The 22,566-nt window shown below is 35.9% G+C and overlaps 2 protein-coding genes across 4 annotated transcripts in view; one reads left to right on the top strand and one right to left on the bottom strand.

Moving 5' to 3' along the window:
* Positions 1–14,898, top strand: part of CHODL (chondrolectin) — a 28,140-nt gene extending 13,242 nt beyond the window's left edge. The window contains exons 4-7 of one of the 3 annotated variants that reach the window (XM_082684061.1): positions 8,340–8,426; positions 10,311–10,413; positions 12,091–12,169; positions 13,473–14,898. In XM_082684061.1, the coding sequence (XP_082540187.1) occupies positions 8,340–8,426; positions 10,311–10,413; positions 12,091–12,169; positions 13,473–13,475 (272 nt within the window). In that variant the 3' untranslated portion in view covers positions 13,476–14,898. Of the gene's footprint in view, positions 1–8,339; positions 8,427–10,310; positions 10,414–12,090; positions 12,182–13,472 lie in introns of all 3 variants that reach the window. The other 2 variants (XM_082684062.1, XM_082684060.1) reach the window with 2 other exon arrangements.
* Positions 14,899–17,063: 2,165 nt separating this feature from the next.
* TMPRSS15 (transmembrane serine protease 15) overlaps positions 17,064–22,566 on the bottom strand; it is a gene marked incomplete at both ends in the record, with an annotated part of 122,046 nt that continues 116,543 nt past the window's right edge. Inside the window, 2 exons of the mRNA XM_082746920.1 lie at positions 17,064–17,219; positions 22,018–22,157. Coding sequence (XP_082603046.1) covers positions 17,064–17,219; positions 22,018–22,157 — 296 coding nt within the window. The remainder of the gene's footprint in view (positions 17,220–22,017; positions 22,158–22,566) is intronic.

Raw genomic sequence — 22,566 nt, 5'->3', positions numbered from 1 at the left:
AAAGCTCTCATTTTTTCTCCATTGAGAATTATATTTGTAGTGGGTTTTTAATAGATGGCTTTGATGATATTGAGGTATGTACCCTCCATCCCTACACTCTGCAGAGTTTGGATCAGGAAAGTATGCTGTACTTTGTCAAATGCTTTTTCAGGGGGCGTCTGGGTGGCTCAATTGGTTAAGCAGCTGCTTTCGGCTCAGATCATGATCCTGGAGTCCCGGGATGGAGTCCTGCATCGGGCTCCCAGCTCCATGGGGAGTCTGCTTCTCTTGCTGACCTTCTCCCTGCTCATACTCTCTCTCACTCTCTCTCTCTCAAATAAATAAAAATTTAAAAAATATATTAAAAAATGCTTTTTCAGCATCTATTGAGAGTATCATATGGTTCTTGTTCTTTCTTTTATTAATGTATCACATTGATTGATGTGTAGATGTTGAACCAATCTTGCAGCCCTGGAATAAATTCCACTTGGTCATGGTGAATAATCCTTTTAATATACTGTTGGATTCTACTGGCTAATATTTTGGTGAGAATTTTTGCATCTGTGTTCATCAAGGATATTTGTCTGTAATTATCTTTTTTGATGGGATCTGTGTATGGTTTTGGAATCAAGGTAATGCTGACCTCATAAAATGAGTTTGGAAGTTTTCCTTCCGTATCTATTTTTTGGAATAGTTTCAGAAGAATATGAATTAATTTTTTTCCTTAAATTTTTGGTAGAATTCCCCTTGGAAGCCATCTGGCCCTAGGCTCTTGTTTGTTGGGAGATTTTTGATGACTGCTTCAGTCTCCTTACTGGTTATGGGTCTGTTCAGGCTTTCTATTTCTTCCTGGTTCAGTTTTGGTAGTTTATATGTCTCTAGGAATGCATCCATTTCTTCCAGATTGTCAAATTTGCTGACATATAGTTGCTCATAATATGTTCTTAGAATTGTTTATATTTCTTTGGTGTTGGTTGTGATCTCTCCTCTTTCATTCATGATTTTATTAATTTGGGTCTTTTTTCATTTCTTTTTGTTAAGTCTGGCCAGGGGTTTATTACTCTTATTAATTCTTTCAAAGAACCAGCTCCTAGTTTCATTGATTTGTTCTATTTTTTTTTTTTTTTTTTGGTTTCTATTTCATTGATTTCTGCTCTGATCTTTATTATTTCTCTTCTGCTGGGTTTAGGCTTTCTTTGTTGTTCTTTCTCCAGCTCCTTCAGGTGTAGGGTTAGGTTGTGTATTTGAGACTTTTCTTGTTTCTTGAGAAAGGCTTGAATCGCTATATATTTTCCTCTCAGGACTGCCTTTGCTGTGTCTCACAGATTTTGAACTGTTATATTTTTGTTATCATTTGTTACCATGAATTTTTTCAATTCTTCTTTAATTTCTTGGTTGACCCATTCATTCATTAGAAGGGTGATCTTTACTCTCCATGTATTTGGATTCTTTCCAAATTTCATCTTGTGATTGAGTTCTAACTTCAGAGCATTGTGGTCTGAAAATGTGCAGGGAATGATCCCAGTCTTTTGATACCAGTTGAGTCCTGATTTATGACCCAGGATGTGATCTATTCCAGAGAATGTTCCATGTACTCTAGAGAAAAATATATATCCTGTTGCTTTGGGATGGAATGTTCTGAATATATTTGTGATGCTCATCTTGTCCAGTGTGCCATTTAAGGTCTTTACTTCCTTGTTGATTTTTGCTTAGATAATCTGTCTATTTCAGTGAGGGGGAGAGTTAAAGTCCCCTACTATCTTTATATTACTGTTGATGTGTTTCTTTGATTTTATTATTAATTGGTTTAAATAGTTGGCTACTCCCATGTTGGGGCATAGATATTTAAAATTGTTAGATCTTCTTGTTGGACAGACCCTTTGAGTATGATATAGTGTCCTTCCTTATCTTTTGTTATAGTCTGTGGCTTAAAGTCCAATTGATCTGATAGAAGGATTGCCACCCCAGCTTTCTTTTTATGTCCATTAGCATGGTAAATTGTTTTCCACCCCCTCACTTTAAATCTGGAGGTGTCTTTGGGTCTAAAATAACTTTCTTGTAGGCAGCATATTGATGGGTTTTACTTTTTATCCATTCTGATAACCTGTGTCTTTAGATTAGGGCATTTAGCCCATTAACATTCAGGGTAACTATTGAGAGATATGAATTTAGTGCCATTGTATTGCCTGTAAGGTGACTGTTACTGTATATTGTCTCTTTTCCTTTCTGATCTACTATTTTTAGGATCTTTCTTTGCTTAGAGGACCCCTTTCAATATTTCCTGTAGAGCTGGTTTAGTGTTTGCAAATTCTTTCAGTTTTTGTTTGTCCTGGAAGCTTTTTATCTCTCCTCCTATTTTCAATGACAGCCTAGCTGGATATATTATTCTTGGCTGAATGTTTTTTCTTGTTTAGTGCTCTGAATATATCATGCCAGTTCTTTCTGGCCTGCCAGGTGTCTGTGGATAAGTCTGTTGCCAATCTAATACTTTTACCATTGTATGTTACAGACTTCTTGTCCCAGGCTGCTTTCAGGATTTTCTCTTTGTTGCTAAGACTTGTAAATTTTACTATTAGGTAATGGGGTGTGGACCTATTCTTACTGATTTTGAGGGGGGTTCTCTTTGCCTCCTGGATTTTGATGCTTGTTCCCTTTGCCATATTAGGGAAATTCTCTACAATAATTCTTTCCAATATACCTTCTGCTCCCCTCTCTCTTTCTTCTTCTTCTGGAATCCCAATTACTCTAATGTTGTTTTGTCTTATGGTATCACTTATCTCTTGAAATCCCCCCTCATGGTCCAGTGGTTGTTTGTTTCTCTTTTGCTCCACTTCTTTATTCTCTGTCATTTGGTCTTCTATATCACTAATTCTCTCTTCTGCCTCATTTATCCTAGCAGTAAGAGCCTCCATTTTTTTATTGCACCTCATTGATAGCTTTTTTGATTTCAACTTGGTTAGACTTTAGTTATTTTATTTCTCCAGAAGTAAATTTATTTTTGTTTCTCTAATATCTTCCATGCCTTTTTTGAGCCCAGCTGGCACCTTGAGAATCATCATTCTGAATTCTAGATCTGATATATTATCAATGTTCGTATTGATTAGGTCCCTGGTCTTTGGTACTGTCTCTTTTTTTGTGTGTGTGTGTGTGGTGAGTTTTTCTGCCTTGTCATTTTACTCAGATAAGAATATATGAAGGAGCAAATAAAATACTAAAAGGGTTGAAAAAACCCCAGGAAAATGTGCTTTAACCAAATCAGACGACACCCCAAATTGTGGAGGGGGAAAAGGGGGTAAAAAGACGTTCAGAAAAAATAAATAAAAGAAGAAAAAATAAATAAAGAAAAAAATATTAAAAAAGAAAAACTATATATATATAAGACTGGTGAATAGAACAGGATCACCCACTTAATTTTGGAGTTTTGGTCTTTTAGAAGAAACTACCTCCCAATATTTTAAAGAATGAAAAACATATATAAGGGTAAACATGATGAAGGGATAGAATATGAGTATAAAGATGAATTTTTTTTTTTAAATTTCTAAAAAAGGAGTTGATAAGTTGGTTGGGAGAATAAAGAAAAAGAAAGTGGAGGGAATTCCTCAGGCTGGAGACTAGAACAAAACCCTGTGCTAGATTGAGGTTATATTTTGATCTCTTAGAAGAAGTTGTATCCCAATTTTTTTTAGAAGAAAAAACCCTATGTGTATACAAAAAATAAAGTTAGATACAATGAAGGATAAAATATGACTATAATAATGATATAAACTAGTTAAAGAATGTTAAAAGAGGAAAGGGCAAAAGTTAAGAAAAATAGCAGAAGAAAAACATAAAATTAAAAAAATAAATTAACTTTGCAAGACTGAAGAATCATGGGGAGAAAGCCATGAATTCCATTCTTTGCTTTCTCCTCCTCTGGAATTCAGCTGTTCTCCTTGGTAAGTGAACTTGGTTATGGCTGGATTTCTTGCTGACCTCCTTGGGAAGGGGCCTGTTGTGGTGATTCTCAAGTGTCTTTGTCCCAGCCAGAATTGCACAGCCCTTACCAGGGGCCAGGCTAAGTAACCCACTCGGGTTAGCTTTCAGGAGCTTTTGTTCCCTGAACACTTTCCGCAGAGTTCTGGAATTCAGTAATGAAAATGGCAGCCTCCCGATCTCTGGCCTGGAGGAGCTGAGAGCTCGGGGCCCCACTCCTCAGTGCGCCCTCGGAGAAAAGCGCTCAATCACTCCCATCTCCCTGGCCTCTGGCAAAGCTCCGAGCTCACCCAGCCTGTGACCAAGCTTCTTTGTCTCTGGCACACAGCCCTACCTGTAGTCTCTGAACCCTGCACATTCCTGAGCTCTTCTAGGGGGGATCTCTTGGATCTGGTGGGGTCCTCACTCACAGACCAGTGGTCTGTGCCATGGATCACAATTTAAGGTAACCCTGAGTTGAGAGCTCACTCCTTGGCTTTGTCTCTGTAGCCGGCTTCCCTGCTTTAATACCTGTGAGCTCTGCAACACTCAGACACCCTCGATCCTTCTGTGACCCCATGGGACCTGAGACCACACTGTCCCCAAGTGGGCTTCAACCCGGTTTAGCCTCTGGAGTGATGTCCCTCAGTGGAGCAGATTTTTAAAAGTTCTGATTTTGTGCTCCATTGCTCTGCCGCTTGCCAGGAGCCAGCCCCTCCCCCCGCAGTCTATAGTCCCGTTGCTTTGGATTTACTTATCGCCAGTCCTACCTTTCAGAAAGTGGTCATTTTCTGTTTCTAGAATTGCTGCTCTTCTTCTCTTCGATCTCCTGTTGGATTTGTAGGTGTTCAGAATGGTTTGATAAGCTATCTAGCTAATCTCCTGCTACCTGATGTCATCTCAGCCTGCTACTCCTCTGATATCTTGACTTAAGGCCAGGAGAATAACATTTCCAATGTTCAGGTCAAATTGTGTTTTTGTAAACAGATTTTTATGAAGAATAAATGTCTATTTTTAAATATTTTAAATATGTAGTGTAAAGTTTTTGAAGTTGGTATAAATCATCAATGCAATGAAAGCACCTAGGGATTTACACATGTGAGTGACAAATCATTGGATGATTATCCAATGCATTTAAGGGAACAAAATGACTTTCCTCTGGGAACATTAGCATCTCTTTTGTTGACATTGCCACTTCACATGTGCTCCTCATTGGAAGTCAGACTGATTCTAGCTCACTGAGGCATAGTGGAAAAAGATTAGGGGCTTGTGCCATGGTCTTCCTTTTTGTCATTCTTTGGAATCTACCCCATTGATAGCTTTGGTTTGAAGTCTCCGACTTCTTGTCATGGGCAGCATGGGAAGATTGTTTTGTCCTGAGCTACACTGGTGGGGTTTCCTGTGGACATAGTAAATTTAAATTACCTTTAAGAGGGCAGTTCCACTAAATTAATATTTGACAAAAAATAGAGACTAACCAAAATTACATGAACTAATTTTTTTAATCACCTGAGAAAGTCAAGCTAGACACCTAGGCTTTGAGAGTTTTTTTTATGTTTTTCTCCTTCTCAGTGCTGGGAAGTGCCATTTGAAGTCTTCTGAGGGGCTGTCTACTTGACCTCAAAATGTGTTCATGGAAGGCAATTAGAATCAAGTACTGCTATTTCTATTATTCTCTTGAAATTACATGATTCCTTTCTCATAAGACCTTAAAGCACCAGAGATTATTTGGATTAGATTCACCCTTCTCTTTATATTTATCCTGCTCTTCAGTGTATTAGCCAGCTTTCTTTATCCCCGGTGAGTTTATTCTTTAAAGCCCTAAATCCATCATTACCCTCTTAGAAGCCTTTGCAAAGCCAAATCTGTTATGCACTTATGTTCTTTGTCTTAATTTTTTTTCTTAGAAAAATATAAAGTTAAAATTCTCTGATACTTTCCATTGGTGATACTGTGTACTATTGAATGAAACAAAGTATGTTATAGAGTATCCTTACTATTTCTTTTTCCTTTCTTTGGGCTTTTAGGTAAACTATTTGACCCTTCATACATTTATTTTATTTTTATTTTGCATTCCTACTTACCAAATTATTGAGGACACTGCCAAGCCCAGAATCTTCTTTACTTGTTCTGTGTAGGTAATCTAGGTTCATATTACTCATGGAGGAGCACTTAAGATAATATATATATATATATATATATATATATATATCTTCTATATTCTACCTAAATGTTCAAATAATTCACAAATATACTTTGTGAATAAGATTCCTTTATGTATTTTTTTTTGTTTTTGGTGCACATGTGCAGTGTTATTGTTATAAATGTATAGCTATATTTACAGTCTTATTAATATAGTTAGAATTTTTATTCTTTATTCTAATAGTCTAAATATGTATTTCTTTATTTTATTTTAAATATTTGTCTTCTACTTGTTAACCTTCCTTAGGCTGAGTGTTTTATTTATGGAGGAGGCTAATTTGATTAAATTTCTTGTTTCTATAGTCAACGCTCTTTTAGTGGAGAATGATTAGTTTTTAATGGTGAGGGGGTTGGAGGAGTAAGCAGTGGGATTTATTAAAATGCATGAATTAGGACACCAATTATTTTGAACTTTATTCTCCAGCTCCCCGAAGCACTGTGTGGTTTGAACTTAGTCTCCTCTTTCTGCCCCCTACACACCATCTAAAATATGACTAATGATATCTAAAGTAGTAAATAATTAACCTAGTTATGAAGACTTGGAATAACTCACTAATTGATTTTCTTACTCTCTTCTCAATTTTTTGTTATTGCCTTGTGAGTTACATATCTATTTTCTGTGTCTATCAGTGTTATCTTAAGACATTTTCATGGGGATCCTTCTGAATCTAATGTTCACACTTATTAAAATTACATTATGCCCTCTTTTTCTTAGACATTAAAAATAGTGTTTACGTTAAGTTTCTAAAATGTTGTTAATGAGAAATTATATTGATCTAAAGATTATTAAGATTATTTTTTAAAAATAACCAGTTCTATATTGGTAAATTGTATTAAATCTGTATATTTGTGCAGCAAACCCCATTAAAGCAGCAACTGGCATAGAGGGCCCAAGTTATGTAGAAAAATGTGTAGGATAGAACTGTATCTAAAACTTATAGGAGGATATTGAAGTGTTAGGGTGAAATATGTGTGGAAGAATAATAAATGTTATTACAGTACAGTGTATGATAAATGTCCAATAAAGAAAGACTATGTGGCTAAATTAGAGTAGCCAATCTAATATTAAAAATGATTTAACATGCTGAACTAATATAGAATGTTTCCTGTGTTTTATTTTTTTCTTTTCCATCAGTTATCAAACATAAACAGAATTATATTTTTGAAACAAATGAAGACAAGTTACTGTTTTTTTTGTTCTCATTGATTCAACTTACTTTCACTGAACTATTAATTTACCAAATAGTGCCTTACGTAAAAAAAAGATAGCAGAACAATACCAGATCATGTAAGAAATTTTGACATTATTTTTAAAGATTTTATTTATTTATTTGTCAGACAGAGAGGGAGAGAGAGCGAACGAGCACAGGCAGGCAGAGAGGCAGGCAGAGGCAGAAGGAGAAGCAGGCTCCCCGCCGAGCAAGGAGCCGTATGTGGGACTCGATCCCAGGACCCCGGGATCATGACCTGAGCCGAAGGCAGCTGCTTAACCAACTGAGCCACCCAGGCGTCCCAAATTTTGACATTTTTAAATTGTATAACCATTAAAGAGATCTTATCTTGTAAAACCAGGGAAAGAAATAACTTGCAAGCCTTAATTTATTATTATTAATATTTTTAAAGAAATAGATGCTACTGAAAGCACATCTAAGTATGGCATTGTTTTTCTAGGACAAAAATGTGCTTTAGAACATCGCTATTTGAATCACCTATTCCAAATGCATCCATGTACAGTCGTCTGCTGATTTTATTGCACGGAGAAACCTAGATATTGCACTGATATTAATGAAGAAGCCATCTAGGCTTGTCTTGGAATGGCACTTAGTGTCTCACATTCTTAGACTCCCAATTCCTGCTTCTTGTTGCCTTTCTTTCTCCTTGTTGGGTCATGATTGGCTGTAACAGGCTGTTGTCAGTATAGACATGGTATTGATTGCTAAAGGCAGTTTGGGGGTTGCAAGGACCAAGTCGATCAGAGTCACAAAGATTTATCAACTGGTTACTTTATTCAAAGGTAAAGAAATGATGACTTCACAGTTGAGTAATTTCATGTAAATTTAAATTCAAGATATAATTTTTAATCCATAAAGTATTCAGAAATTGAAACTCTGGTATTTACATTGTTTTATTATAAAGTTTTATTTTCATCTGTGTTTGTATTTCTCTTCTTTATCATTATATATGATGCCTGTACCAATTATTTACAGAGATTAATCCAACTTCTCCTGTAGAAAAGACTTATTTTACAAATCAACCAGGAGACACCCATCAAAATGTGGTCGTTACTGAAGCAGGTAATGAATTCACCTGTTTTTAACCGCCCCCTAACAAGAGCAGAAACTATAATTGTAAGCTCTGCTTCATGCTGGCCCTAAATTTTCTTGTTGCTTGGTGATATGGTTCACTGAATTTGGCCTATGGGAGTTTACCTTTGAACTAATAATGCTGAGCTAGTTTTTGAGCAGAAGAATCTATTTGTTTCCTTCCTATTTTTTCACTTCAAGTCAACATATCTAGTAATAAACTAAGTAATTCACATGGAAACCTGGACTCACAACTTTTCACATAACACATAGGCATTATGATGTAAATGGGCACATTCAGCAGGTTGCAAACCATGGTGTGCTGGTAAATGTTTAGTGAGTGGCTGATGTGGGAGTGGGTATAAAAGCAAAAGCCTGATTTGTATCCTTTGCAGATTCCCGTGGTAAGTGTTCTCCTACCTTGGCTGGTTTCAGGATATGGAGGGGATATCACTGGTGAGCAGGGTGGACAGAATGTGTACAAAGAGCTCCCAACCCAGAAGCCCCTGGCACAACCTACTCTGCCAAAGAAACAATGAAATCCCAGTGCAAGTTGCACATTCCATGATTGGAATTATAAATCCCAATCAGAAACTTCTCCTAAGATTAGTTAGTTAGGCGCTCTTTTAGCATGGGCCTGTGACGACCGGACAGAAATCTTAAGCAATCCTTAAGATTAAGAAATCAGAAAGCAATCCTAGTTGCTTTGTGAAGATTGAGCCAAAGGCCCAAAGTCTCAGAGTCTTTCCCCAGGTGCTCCAAAATCCATGAAAGAGTAGGAAATACTTTCTCTTCTTCTTGACTGTTACAGATAAGGGTTCATGATGGTTATTTGGAAAAAGAACAAAAATGTTTCCTGAATCCTTAAAGTCCTTGAAGTTGTGTGTTGGGAGCTCAAGATTAAAGGAAAGCATAGCAAGTTACCCCCAAAATACCCCATCACTAGACCTCAGTTAATACATCTTTTATTAACAAAGGACATGATGTACAGTTATGTGGATAGTTTGATCTAAGTCTGCTTTGACTAGAATTATTTAGATTGCTAATGCTGACAGTTTTCGATTTACTAGCAAAACACATGGTTTTTCCATTTTCATTTCTTACATGTACATGATATTAAACCTTAGTGCTTTTTATTTTTCAGGTGCCTGATTTTAAAGCCAGTCAGAACATCTAGACCTAATTAAAAATGCTAATAAATAATTACATGAGGAATATTTTCCCTCTTATGACCTTGAAGAAATGTTTAATGCAGTGATTTTAATTTATATGGGGCTTAAGTGTGGCAGTGTTTTATTTTACCAAGGATACCTAACATTATTAAGTGTGATGGAACAGGATTAAAAAAAATGATTCATTTTAGAATTTAATTAAGATCAAGTCCTTATGCGTCTGGAATCTTGCATCTCTGGGTTATGCCTGTGTCATTAGTTAATATTTACTAATATTTAGTATTTTGATTTAACCCCAGAGAGTCTTGCATATCATTGTGGCATTGACCTTACTGGTTAAGATGATTATATAACCAATAAATCAACAATTATTTTAATAATCAGTGCTTATTACTTAAAGTAATAATGGAGAAGGATTAATGAAGTGAGATAGCTAAGATTATTAGTATGTCATGAAAACTAGTCCCTATCAAAATGGCAGATTTAATAATAGTTTTAGAAATATGGACATTGAACTGGAGAATGGCAAACAAACAAATGTATTTCACTAGATTATTCAATATTGGAGAAGAAACTTTCTCAGAATTCATTTATTTATAATAAATCTATTTTACCTTAAAGTTTTGGAAAATGTTTATATAGTTTCAGTGTTAGAATTCTGCCTCAGACATCTTTTTATACTAAGACTGTTTTGCTTTTGTAGGCATAATTCCCAATCTAATTTATGTTGTTATACCAACAATCCCACTGCTTTTATTGATACTGGTCGCTTTTGGAACCTGCTGTTTCCAGATGCTGCATAAAAGGTAAATAATTCATATATGTAGAGACAACTTGAAAAGTTTGCTATAGGTTTTCCAGAGCTCATTTGAAAAGTATAGAATTATATTTTTAATTTGCCTTAAGAAAGTTCTGATTTTAGTTCTGTCAGTACAAATCCAGAATATACAATCTAATAAGATAGGCCTTGATTATAGGATTCATGAATTTTTTCACTTAATAGTCACAAGTCGTAGGAAGTGGATACTCTTTTGTTTCGGTTTTTCAGTTGAGGATATGGTGGCTTACATGAGTTATACAGTTTGCCTTGGGTTTCTTAGCTAGTGTGTGTGGCAGATTTGAAATTTGAATCCTTGCAAGCTGACAACATACACAACTATACTATACTGTCTCTTGTTTATTATATATAAGCATTAATGCTAAACCTTTCCAACTTGACCCAAGTTGTATGTAAGACTTGGTTTTGGGTACACTCTATAGTACCTTTTTTAAAATTTTAAGTCATAGGTTGTTATTTCCAAAGGATCTTTTGAATATAGGAAATAAAGTACAAATGTAAAAATAGGTCACTTTTAGGAGGCAGTTTCCATCAAAATGATATGTCTTAATAGCAACATTCTTGGGGGTATTCTTTTATATCTATTTAATCCTACCCTTGAGTTAAAGATGAAATTTTTTCATGTGTGTCAATTTATCAGTTAAAAATTAATACATGAAATATAGATACATGTTAAAATAAAAAGGTATTGTGTTTAAATGAGAGCATATTTGCTAGAATAAACTTGCCATCTTTGTCAGTATTTTATTTTATTTTACTTTAATTTAGTTTAATTTTTTTTTCTTATTTTATTTTTTGTTTTCTTAAAAGGAACCTTTATCAGTATTTTAAACAAAAACAAGTGCCTTCATCAGGGAAGGACCTGCAAATGAAGTCATATTTTTCTTTTGATTAGAGTTCATCTTCATCTGTTTCTGAAATAAACCATAAAGATCCACTAAGTTAAAAAAAAAAAGCCCCAGAAAAACAAAACAAAAATGTTAAATAGATGTAAACTCTAAATGGTTCACATAAATTGTTTTAAGGGACACAAAATGTGATGTACAGGCTCCTTAAATAAGATATTTTGAATAATGATAAGTTAAGCCTGGAAAATTAATACTATATTGTGCCTTTGGGTTTTCCTACATATCTGGGAAACAAAGTTAAAATTTTAGGGTAGTATTTTGTACAGAAGAAAGACAGTAGTAAATATTTCATTTATTCCCTTAATACCTAAGGCTATAGATGGAAAGATGATTAGTCATTTTGAAAACCAGAGAAGTAGAGAGAGGATGTGACATAAATTTCCCCTTAATCCAGCAAACTGTTAAGGAAGAGCTATAAATAACAAATAAGATTGAAAAATAATTTTTAAAAATATTATACAGACATTGTCATTCCTAAAATAAAAATTACTCAAGTGCCAGTAACTGAGATTTCTCTAAAGTTTGTTTTTCTTCTTCCAAATAATATATTATTGTGGAGATTCTATTCATATAAAAGTCTTCCAAGTTTTTATACCTTTGAAGATCTGAGGAGTTTTCACTTGTTTCAAATTCTGCGAGTGAGAAAATAAACCAAAATCGAGTACCTCCAGATGCCGGAATTAGCTGTAGTGCTTATTTCATTCGTTCTTAGATCCTCCCCTTTTCCTTTCTTCCAGGAAAGCAAGGAGAAACTTCACCAAAGACTCAACTCCATTATCATCTGAGTGCCTTGCAGAAAGTTTAAATTCCAATCTGGTACACATAATGGTTTATATCATTCCATGTCATATTCAAAGCAATAACTCGTTTCCTTAACTGGTAGTAACTCTTAAATGAAATACTAATGCTACACAAAATTTAAGTTACATTAATAACTTAACCATCTTTTATTTACTATTTGAAAAAATTTCTTGTTTTTCATAAACTTTGCTTGGTTTATTTTTCATTCATGTTAGATGACTTCATAGATAAAAGATGTATTGTTCGTACTTTTTTGAAAGCAAATCTCCAAAACGTTTAATTTGGTCACAGTATTTTATTAGTAACAAATTCAGTTACATTGAAGTCAATGAAGTAGTATTATAGAATTGTATTGATCAGGCTTGTTAGGAAGAATTCTTTTCTGTATCGGATGGAGTTCTGCCATATGTGGTAGACTGAGAGTAGATGGAATGGGTTACCTGTGGGCTGTGGAGCAGATGTCCGTGAAGAGACTGTCTGTGGGAGGCAGGAAGTGCAGGACCCAAGTTACAGGAACCAGAAGTGGTTAAGTGATCCAGGTGAGGGTTCTTTCTCAGGAAATGAGAGCCAGGAACCTAGATTTTGGTAAATAGCCTGGTAGAGGATGATTTTCAGAGCTAAACTCAGGAACAGGCAATTATGCAGGAAACTGAGAAGTGGCCATTTTATGAAAAAGAGAGTGAGAAGATAGCCAGCCCTCTATGGGGGGATGGAAGTGTGGGCTTGGATTCTATATCTGACAGGAGGGAAGTTCTGTCTCAGATCTCAAGGTAGAAAGTTATTAAGGCTTGAATCTACTTTGAACTGCACTGGTTGCAGAGACTGAAGCAAAGCCAAACTTTCGGGGATTAAGTGACTTAACTATAAAACAGGAAAACAGAGGGGAAGAGGGGTTTAGGAAGGTACTTATGATTTGGCATCAAATACAGCCCATATGAACAGAAGAATATCCAAAAAGCAAAATTTCAAAAATCAGTGATCAAATAAATTGAAAATTTATGAGTGATTATAATGAAACTTTTTGGTATTATGTCAGACACTTTTGTGTGTATGTGTGTGTGTGTGTGTGTGTGTTTGAATGTGTCTGAATTCTAAACTAAGAAGGGTCAAACAGAGATCAATTTTGTTTTTTCCATCATTTCACATGACCTGTTTACCATCTTCACATACTGGAATAATCTAGAATCTTTTATAGATATGCTGGTGAGAGAAGAAAGACCATTTTATAAGGGTCTGAAATATCTCCATTTGGACCAAAACATGTCTATTTCAATAAAAAGTCCCAAACGTTGAATTTATATCTTCTTATGTTTTTCAGTAAAGGAAGAACAAAAACTAGCCCAACTCAGTCCACACTATGGATTTCAAAAAGCACCAGAAAAGAAAGTGGCATGGAAGTATAATAATTCACTGACTTGGCTCCAAAAGAGAAAATAAAATTGTCTAATTCTGGATCTGCATCAGGAATGGCATCAGAACATTAGCTTGGAATGGCTTGAAATCTCAAAGGACCTGCAAGATGAACTGTAAGCTCCCTCTTGAGGCAAATATTAAAATAATTTTTATATATCTATTATTTCATTTACAAAATACGCTGTGCTAATAATGGAGTGAGACATGCTTATTTCGCTAAAGGATGCATCCAAATGTCAAGTAAATGGAATGGACCGTGTGGATAAAATTGCTGTCAACACATCAGAGAGGTGTATGTGTTGGAAGCAGGTATTTTTGTTTCTGTCAATTTTCATAAGTTATAACCTAGTTAATGTAATGTAAATTGTACTAAAATTTACAGTGTGCAAAATATTTTACCTTTACATAAGTGTTTGATAAAAATGAACTGTTCTAGTATTTATTTTTATGGTGTTTCATTTTTCAATACATGCTGTTTTGATCAAAGAAATGTATCACTGTTTTCAACTGACTCCTCACACACATAGATCTATTACCATAGAAAAAGTTTCTTTTATAGAAGTGGTTCATCTTCTTTCAGTTTCTCTGTTCTGGGGTCAATGTTTAGGAAATCTCTTCAGAAATAAGAAGCTATTTCAGTAACTGTGGTGTAAATTTACTCAAATATTTTACTTAGAGGCAAGAATTGTCTAATTTCAATTGTGCAAGACATGTGCCTTACAGTTGTTTTTAGTTTAAAATTCAACAGATTTTGTAATAACTTTGTTAATAGCCGTATCAACAATATTACACTCAGTCTAGAGCAAAACAAAAATGGCATACACAATATAAATCATGTCTTCACATGTTGCCTATATAACCACAAGTAGTTCTCTGAGGGTTCTGGAATCAGTTTGGTCCCTCCCTTGCCGACAAAACAAAGATGGTTGTTGGAGGGTGGGGATTAACACCGGAAGCAGATGGCTGTGGAGTATGCTTAAGGTTTTCCCATAGCTCTGCTCAGCCTCTATCAGCCGTAAAATAGTCTCATCTGTTTGGTGAGACCAGGTGCATTGTCACCATCAGTGTCTGGGTAAGCACAGCACACAGATAATTCACCAAGGAGAGAAACTATGAATTACTGTGAACATGGTTTGGAGGGCATTGGTGATCCTGGGTTCGTGTTGAGGGTTTGCCTGAGAGAGTGAACTGTGGCTCCTCTTGTCTTATCTTCTCTAGTTTCTTCAATGCTTGTGGCTTCTTCTCAAGAGACTTGTAACTCTCGGGTCTTCAAATGTTCCTGTGTTCCTTTTAAGTAAATAAAAAGTTCTTGTTTCTGAAGAATGACCATGGATATTGTCTAAATCTTTTAAGTGAACAAAATAGAGGTTTTGCATCTGTACATGAAGAGGAAGACAAATGACTATTGAAGAAGGGTATGAATGGAAGTTGGGGTTTTAAACCTCAACTTTCCCCTGGTTAGCCATTTAAACTGGAAAATAAAGAGCTTTTATTAAGGCAATTCACAACTAAAGTTGGTTGGTAAAACTTCGAGACAAATAGAAATGAGTGGGTGCTGGCACCCTTTCACCTGCTTAGAGACTGAAGGAGGCAGCAGCTGCATTTTAAGGTCCAATCTGACACATGTAGCACTTCCTTTCCCTACTTGTTTTCCCATCATTGCTGGGATCTCCATCTTCCCTCCAAGGTCCTACCATGTGTTTCTTCCTTCAGTTGGGTCTTAAGGGACAGGAGACAGTGCTTTCCCTGTAGTCTGGCCACCCATGACTATACCACAACAGCTGCATGGCCGGAGAGGCAAGGCAATGGGGGAGGGCCGTGGTTTTGCCTGTTGTCTTGATCCACGCCTGTAAAACTCTTCTGGTATCTGTTTCTAAACCCATATAGTCAACTTCCCTTTTGTGAGACGGTGACAGTGAGACTGTCCTTAAGGTTTCTTAAACTTTTTGCTGACCTCTGAAAAATGAAAAGAAGTACTTGGTACCTTGTGTATCTGGTGTGTTTGTATATTCACATGTGTGTGTCTGGAAATGCAGGTGAATCGTGGACAATATCCAGGTAGTAAAATCAAACAATACACCCTAACTACTTTGTTCATCCTTTCTAACTACTCCTAAGATCAAATCATTGGAAAGGTCTTAAAAAGAGTAGTGCATTCGAGGACTCCTAATTTCTGTCCAAGACTAAATACCACAAATGTTTACCAGGATTTTGTAGTGCCCAATTATCTGGCCACACTTTCTTATATGATATTGTTTTCCCTTTCTCTGTTCCCCAGAGAGAGAGACTTTTGGTACAGCAACATGTGATTTTCTACTATCCTCAATCCCTGAACTTCCCTGAACCCCTACCCCTGGTCCTCATGCCTCTTCAATACATCAATCATAGTCATTCCTTTCAGATGTAGCCCAAATTATGTGGCTTCTTCCATAGGCCCAGTCTATACGCCTTTAAACCTTACTCTTTCTTATATTACTTTGGACCATATAGACCAATACAATTATGTGTGTGTGTGTGTGTGTATGTGTGTGTGTGTGTGTTAAGTCGGTGTAAATTTTGTCTTCCCAAATCAATAGATTTTTGTGCGGTAAGCTAAACTGAAGTTTGCACTTACTCTGGAAATGATCCAAGAGATTAAAGCAGTGAGGCAAATTCATTTATTCCACATTTTTGACCTTCTAATGGGTGATTCAGCTGTGTCTAAGTAACTTTTGCACATGTTAAAAACATCCACTGTAAAACATAGATTAAAAAAAACCCATTTGAAATAGTTGCATTTTTTTTGATATGTCTGAGTACTTTTTGGAAAGTTAAAAAATATTAATTCGAAATAAATAGATGGTATTATTAATGCATATAAAAAATGAGCCAATAACAGAATGACAATAACAGTTAATTTTCTCCTCTTTTTGATATAAGGTTGATATAGAGACTTATGCTTTTTGCTATTTAATTAGCTTGAGAGTGCTGTGCAATCAATTTAGTTCTCTGTGACATGAACTTAAAATACGTATTTTTAATGAGTGGGGAAAATATTAAGGATATGCTCAAGATGAATTGAAAATGCAAATGATAGAAAAGTGGAAAGAATACTGAGATTCTGAAACTAGATAATTTATAGCAGTTTACTTCAAATAACAACACACTGTGCAAAACAGTTTACTTCACCTCTCTTCCTAATTTGCCGAAGTTTAAGTATATGGTATATGTTTTACAATAGCATTCCTTTGAATGAGAGAATTTGATAAAAATGATTAAAAACAAGGAAAAGGACCTCTGTGAAAGATTAGCTGATCACAATGAAATCAAAGAGTGTTAGTTTAAAGTTATTTTGTATGTATTATTTTTTTGTGTGTTTGCCCTCACCCTTCAGCATTCAGTGACTTAGGTAGGAATAAACTCTGTTAGAAGTCATTTTGATAAAAGTCTCAACTTCCATGCTCCTTAGAGTGAAATGGGAAAACAGCATGACTTTCATGTTGGTTTAGGAAACACTTCACTGTAGAAAACTTTGTATCCATTCTGTGAACCTCAGGACCCGGGCATACACCCCTGGACGATTAGGCAGTCCACACTGGTATCCAAATGATGTCACACCAGCCAGGAACCACCTGTTGTTTTCTTGGCACATTAATGGTCCTCCTGAATCCCCCTAAAGAGAAAATTGCAAAAGAAAATTGTAGATGTGTTGTCAACTGGCATAAACATCTAAGGTTATTTTTTAGCATCAATTCAAAACTAAAGAGCAAAATATGATTTAATTGCAAGTCATCTGTATATCTCTTCACCAGCACTCTCCATTAAGAATGAGAACTTTTGGCTGCTCAGAAAGGACACAGAGAAACTCTTGACAACTAAAATATAATTTGCATGTAACTCTTCATAAAGCACTTTTATAGCAAAACTTTCCTTACTTTCATTATGGCATTTTGATAGGCATTAAGAAATTCTCTAAGGCACAACCAAGAGAAGAATACCAACCAAAATATATACTAAAAGCTGATAATTTTATTAAAAGAGGTATGATATGGTTCCACTCTTATGTGGAATTTAATAAACAAGAGATGAACATAAGGGAGAAAAAAAGAGAGGCAAACCGTAAAACAGACTCAACTACAGAGAACTGAGGGTTGCTGGAGGGGAGCTTAGTGGGGGCATGGGGATTAAGGGTGATGGGGATTAGGGAGGGCATTTGTTGTGATGAGCACTGGGTGTTGTATGGAAGTGATGAATCACTAGATTCTAATCCTGAACTAATATCACACTATATGTTAACCAAATGGAGTTTAAATAAAAACTTGAAACAAAAAACAGAACAAAAAGAAGTATGTTCTAAGAACTGGGAGAGGCTTTGCAGAAAAGACACTTATTTCACGCTTTGTGTTAAAGAAATTAAAAACTCCCACAGAAAGTTGATTTCAGTTTTTTCAGGTAGCATTAACTTTTTGTCATTAGACAATCATATTTGAAAAAAATCTTAACATTTCAATGGGAATAGGTATGTCAAGGATATAAATTATGGTAAGCACACGTATTTTCACAGATTTTAACTGATGAATAATTATTTAATTTTTGAAAATATTAATTATAACAGCTTCTGCTAGAGTTAATTTCATATATTTCATTTGCTTGAGTATTTGTATGTAATGCAAAAGAACATAACGCAAATTTATCATACCATTACTTAATAATGGCATTGGCAGATATTTCTCTTACAGTTATTGTGCAAAATTTTCAATCTTTTTTTTTATATTTATGAAGGAATTTAAAGTCTTGTGTACTTTGGTTGCAATCCCTGGTACAATAGAATATTTCAACTCGAGTTTGTGTTGAAAAATATCCTGAGAGACTTTTTGTCTTGATTCTTTATTATCTTTGGGACTATGTTTAAGGGGAAAAAATGTGGTGTATAAAAGTATCTTTTCTTGCTTGGGTACAGAGGAAAAGAAATTGCACTGGCAACATAGGTTACCTCTTTTCTAAATGTAACAAATGTGTTTGAAGGCAGGGAATGTGATTTTTATTTCTATATCCTAAACCCATAATTTATAATTTGGGTCCAGAACTATTTATGAGATGGTTAAGGATAACATCCTTAATATCCTTAATACAGACTCAGAGATTATTAAAAATAAACCTCAACTGTTTGGGTATTTTGAAAAGAAGCCCTTTGGTTAAAAAAAAAAAAATAGAATCTAGACATTGACTCCATGAACAGGTTGTTAAGTTGCCCAACATGTGCTGGATCATTTGCAGATATTCAAACAATCCACAGGAAGGCCTGATGCCCAACAGTTGGGTTGTTTGTATGGCTGGAGACCTATTACACATGGGACTGTCACTTCACTCATCTAACTCTACCATTTCAGTTCTGTTACATAACTTCATGCCTTAATTTTCTGATTTGTTCAAGGAAGACTTTCTCTTCTTCCACCATCTCAGAGATGGTGGAAGTGTGGACTTCAAAAATATAAGTGAATGTCCAGACCATGAAGTATCAACCTAAAATTTATGTTTTCATACCAGTGGTTTTAGTATGCTAAAACACATATTACTGGGTCCCAGGGTTAGAGTTGCTGACTCATCAGGTCTGTGCTGGGGCCTGAGAATTTGTTCCTAGAATAGGTTCTCAGGTGCTGCTGAGCTGCTGGGCTGGAGGCCATCTTGGAACACCACTGGAATAGAACAAAGGTCTACATAGCTAGCAAAATGAGTTTGCTTTTTGTGTAGTTCACTTTGTCCTATATAGAGGGGACTTCTACAGCCACTTGTGAGGCCTCAAAATCAGGATAACCACCCCACACATGCAAGCTTTTGGCAAGCCAGAAGATATTTAAGAATGTATGAATGCTGGGGCGCCTGGGTGGCTCAGTGGGTTAAGCCTCTGCCTTCGGCTCAAGTCATGATCCCAGGATGCTGGGATTGAGCCCCGCATCAGGCTCTCTGCTCAGCAGGGAGCCTGCTTCCCCCTCTCTCTCTGCCTGCCTCTCTGCCTACTTGTGATCTCTATCTGTCAAATAAATAAAATATTAAAAAAAAAAAAAGAATGTATGAATAACTAATAAGGCCAATCCTTTGCCACCATAAAGGGGAAAATAATGTTTCAAAAGAGCTCATTCAACTGATGTATCAGTTGTAGCATATCCATAATTTTAAAGATATTCTTATTTAATCAGCTAGTCCTTTTGTATAAAATAGTATTAAAGATGAACAAAGATCATGTGACCCTCTATACTATGGATAACTCAATCACGATAACATATTACATCAGATCCTGCCCTGTGTGGAGATGTTCCTACTTGCGAATGAATAACACACTTAGTCTAGAAATTAGACCCAAACATAAGATTTGAGAGATCTGGCACGAGTGACTGGCTTAATGTAACTCTAATACCAGTAGCATTCATGGTCATATTTTCTACCTCGTGCATGAGGCACCTGCCACACAACCCCCATTAACTGTAATTGAAGTTGTACAGCTGATTTCCCTCCTGAACAATAATTCTATAAATCTTCCTCTAAGTGGCAATATATCTTACCTTTAGCATGCTTTTCATTTTAAAAGGAACGTTTAAGATCCAGAGATAAATTTTAAGCAAGAAGAAAGCTGTCTTATTTGTCTTGAATTTGAAAATGTTCAACAATGCAGAATAGATGTAAAACTAGGCTGGAAGTTTAACAGGATTTGAGACACTGATTTAACTAGAGCATACATATAAAGATTCATCTGCTAAGTGTCTGTTAAAAAATTCTTGTATGAAGTCGAATTACGTTGACATAGATGTTAGTATATATAACAAGTTATCTGCATTTTAACAGTGAAAGATTTTCCCATGGTACAAATGGCTGTGTCCACATTTGTAAATTATTACTTTGTTCATTACTGCTAACAGGTTTAATCTAATCCAGCAGATGTTAAGGCATCAACATCTTATTAATTTTCAAATACAGAAAACATGCTAGAAGATTTATTTCTAAAGTCTCATAGGGAAAACTGTTAATATTTTCAGTGCTTATTTAAATGCCTTCTACATATTACCTGATTTTTAAACCTCTAAATAGAACTTAAGTGACTTGCCCAAAGTCTCACCCATAAGTATTTAGGCAAGGGTAACATAAGAGTAGTCTGAGAGGGGTGCCTGGGTGGCTCAGTCATTAAGCATCTGCCTTAGGCTCAGGTCACCATCCCAGGGTCCTGGGATGGAGCCCTGCATCGGGATCCCTGGTTGGCAAGAAGTCTGCTTCTTCCTTTCCCACTCCCCCTGCTTGTGTTCCTGCTCTCACTGGCTCTCTCTGTCAAATAAATAAAATCTTAAAAATATAATAATAATAAATAAGACTAGTCTGAGCCCAGAGTCTATGCTTTCGTGACTACTCCACACTGCACCTAAAAATGAACAATAATTCTAAAATTTGGCAGAATTTATCTTTTATTTGTTGACTGCATGTGGATTTCATGGCACTAATAGATGGCTACATTATTTCAAGTGATAACATGTTCTTATCTTCAGTGAGGGTAATTTGTGAGTAGGAGTTTTCTCTGGTGATCATGTAAGTCAAAAACTCCTGATACATCAGATATATTGCCATGTTGACATTCAGTGAAATCATGTGATTACATCTCTAAAATGAAATATAAATGATAAGATGAAAATCCTAGTGTAGGAGCTCCAGGTCCAGATTTATGCCAGGCTGTTGAGTAAGTCTAGTTTTTAACTTTCCTACAAGTGATTAGTTACAAACGGGTTCTAACCAAGGTATCCAGGTTGTTTTTTTTTTTTTTTTAAAGATTTTGTTTATTTAACAGAGAGAGATGACAAGTAGGCACAGAGAGAGAGAGAAAGAGAGAGAGAGGGAAGCAGGCTCCCTGCCGAGCAGAGAGCCTGATGCGGGACTTGATCCCAGAACTCTGAGATCATGACCTGAGCCGAAGGCAGAGGCTTAACCCCTGAGCCACCCAGGCGCCCCTCCAGGTTGGTTTTATGCAGAAAATTATTTCTTGTCCCTGAACCCATGCCCCAGACTCTAAACCAGGGTTGAAAATTGGAAGCCAATAGGTGAAATTGGCTTCCGACTCCCTTTTTTGTGTTTTGTTTGAAATCTGTATAGGGTTTTAAAGAATTAGAATTAGATTTAGCCAAGTTCAACAGTGGGTCAGCACTACATAACTTACCTGACTCTCTCACACAGTCATATTTTATGCCTCAGCTCTAAAGCTATCTGATCTTAGTATTTCTCCTTAAAAATGAGTTTTCTTTCTAATGCTCACATCCACCCTAGGAATACTATGTAAGTAGGCCACAAATTTTTTAAAAAGTCACAGTTTGGTAAAAGAAGAAATGAAGTTAAAAGCCTGATGATTTTTTTACTCCCTAATCATTGCAAAGCCATAAAATCATTATAGAGCAATGCTTTCTGGAGATGTAGAGTGAACAGTTTTACATACTTACCTGACAAGAATCTATTCCTCCTTCTTCATAACCTGCACAGACCATACTTTCTGTAATGTTATATTCTGGCATCTGTTGTTGGCATTTCTCATTTGATAGAAGAGGGACATTGGCTTCTTGCAATATGTTTGCAGTAGGGCCTGTTCAAAATGGAAATACGACCCGCCAGTCAGAAGGGATCAACGTGCATCCCTGAATGAGCTGCCATTGGTCTTATTTATTTCAACAGTTCACTCTCATTATCGAGTACTGTGTGCATAGATAGTGAAACTAAATGCTGAACCTTAGTATTTTTAAAGCACATAATAAAGCCCATCTGTGGATTTTGCCAAATGGATAACAGAAAAGCACTCCTTTTGTTTCCAAGGGCTAATGGGAATTGGGGATTGGACTAGACAGGCTTTAGGAATTTGCAGTAATTTTAAATGGTTACGGTATTGCTCATGGGGAAAAATAGCCCACCAACACGAGGAGTTTCATTTATGGAAATTATCAATGACTCTGAAATCCAGGAGGCTTTTCATTTGACACCTGAAGAGGTGCTCCCTG

The sequence above is a fragment of the Mustela nivalis genome, assembly GCF_964662115.1.
Source record: "Mustela nivalis genome assembly, chromosome: 1".
Lineage (NCBI taxonomy): Eukaryota > Metazoa > Chordata > Mammalia > Carnivora > Mustelidae > Mustela > Mustela nivalis.
The sequence above is the reverse complement of the archived record's forward strand: the minus strand, read 5'-3'. Positions and strand labels throughout refer to the sequence as shown.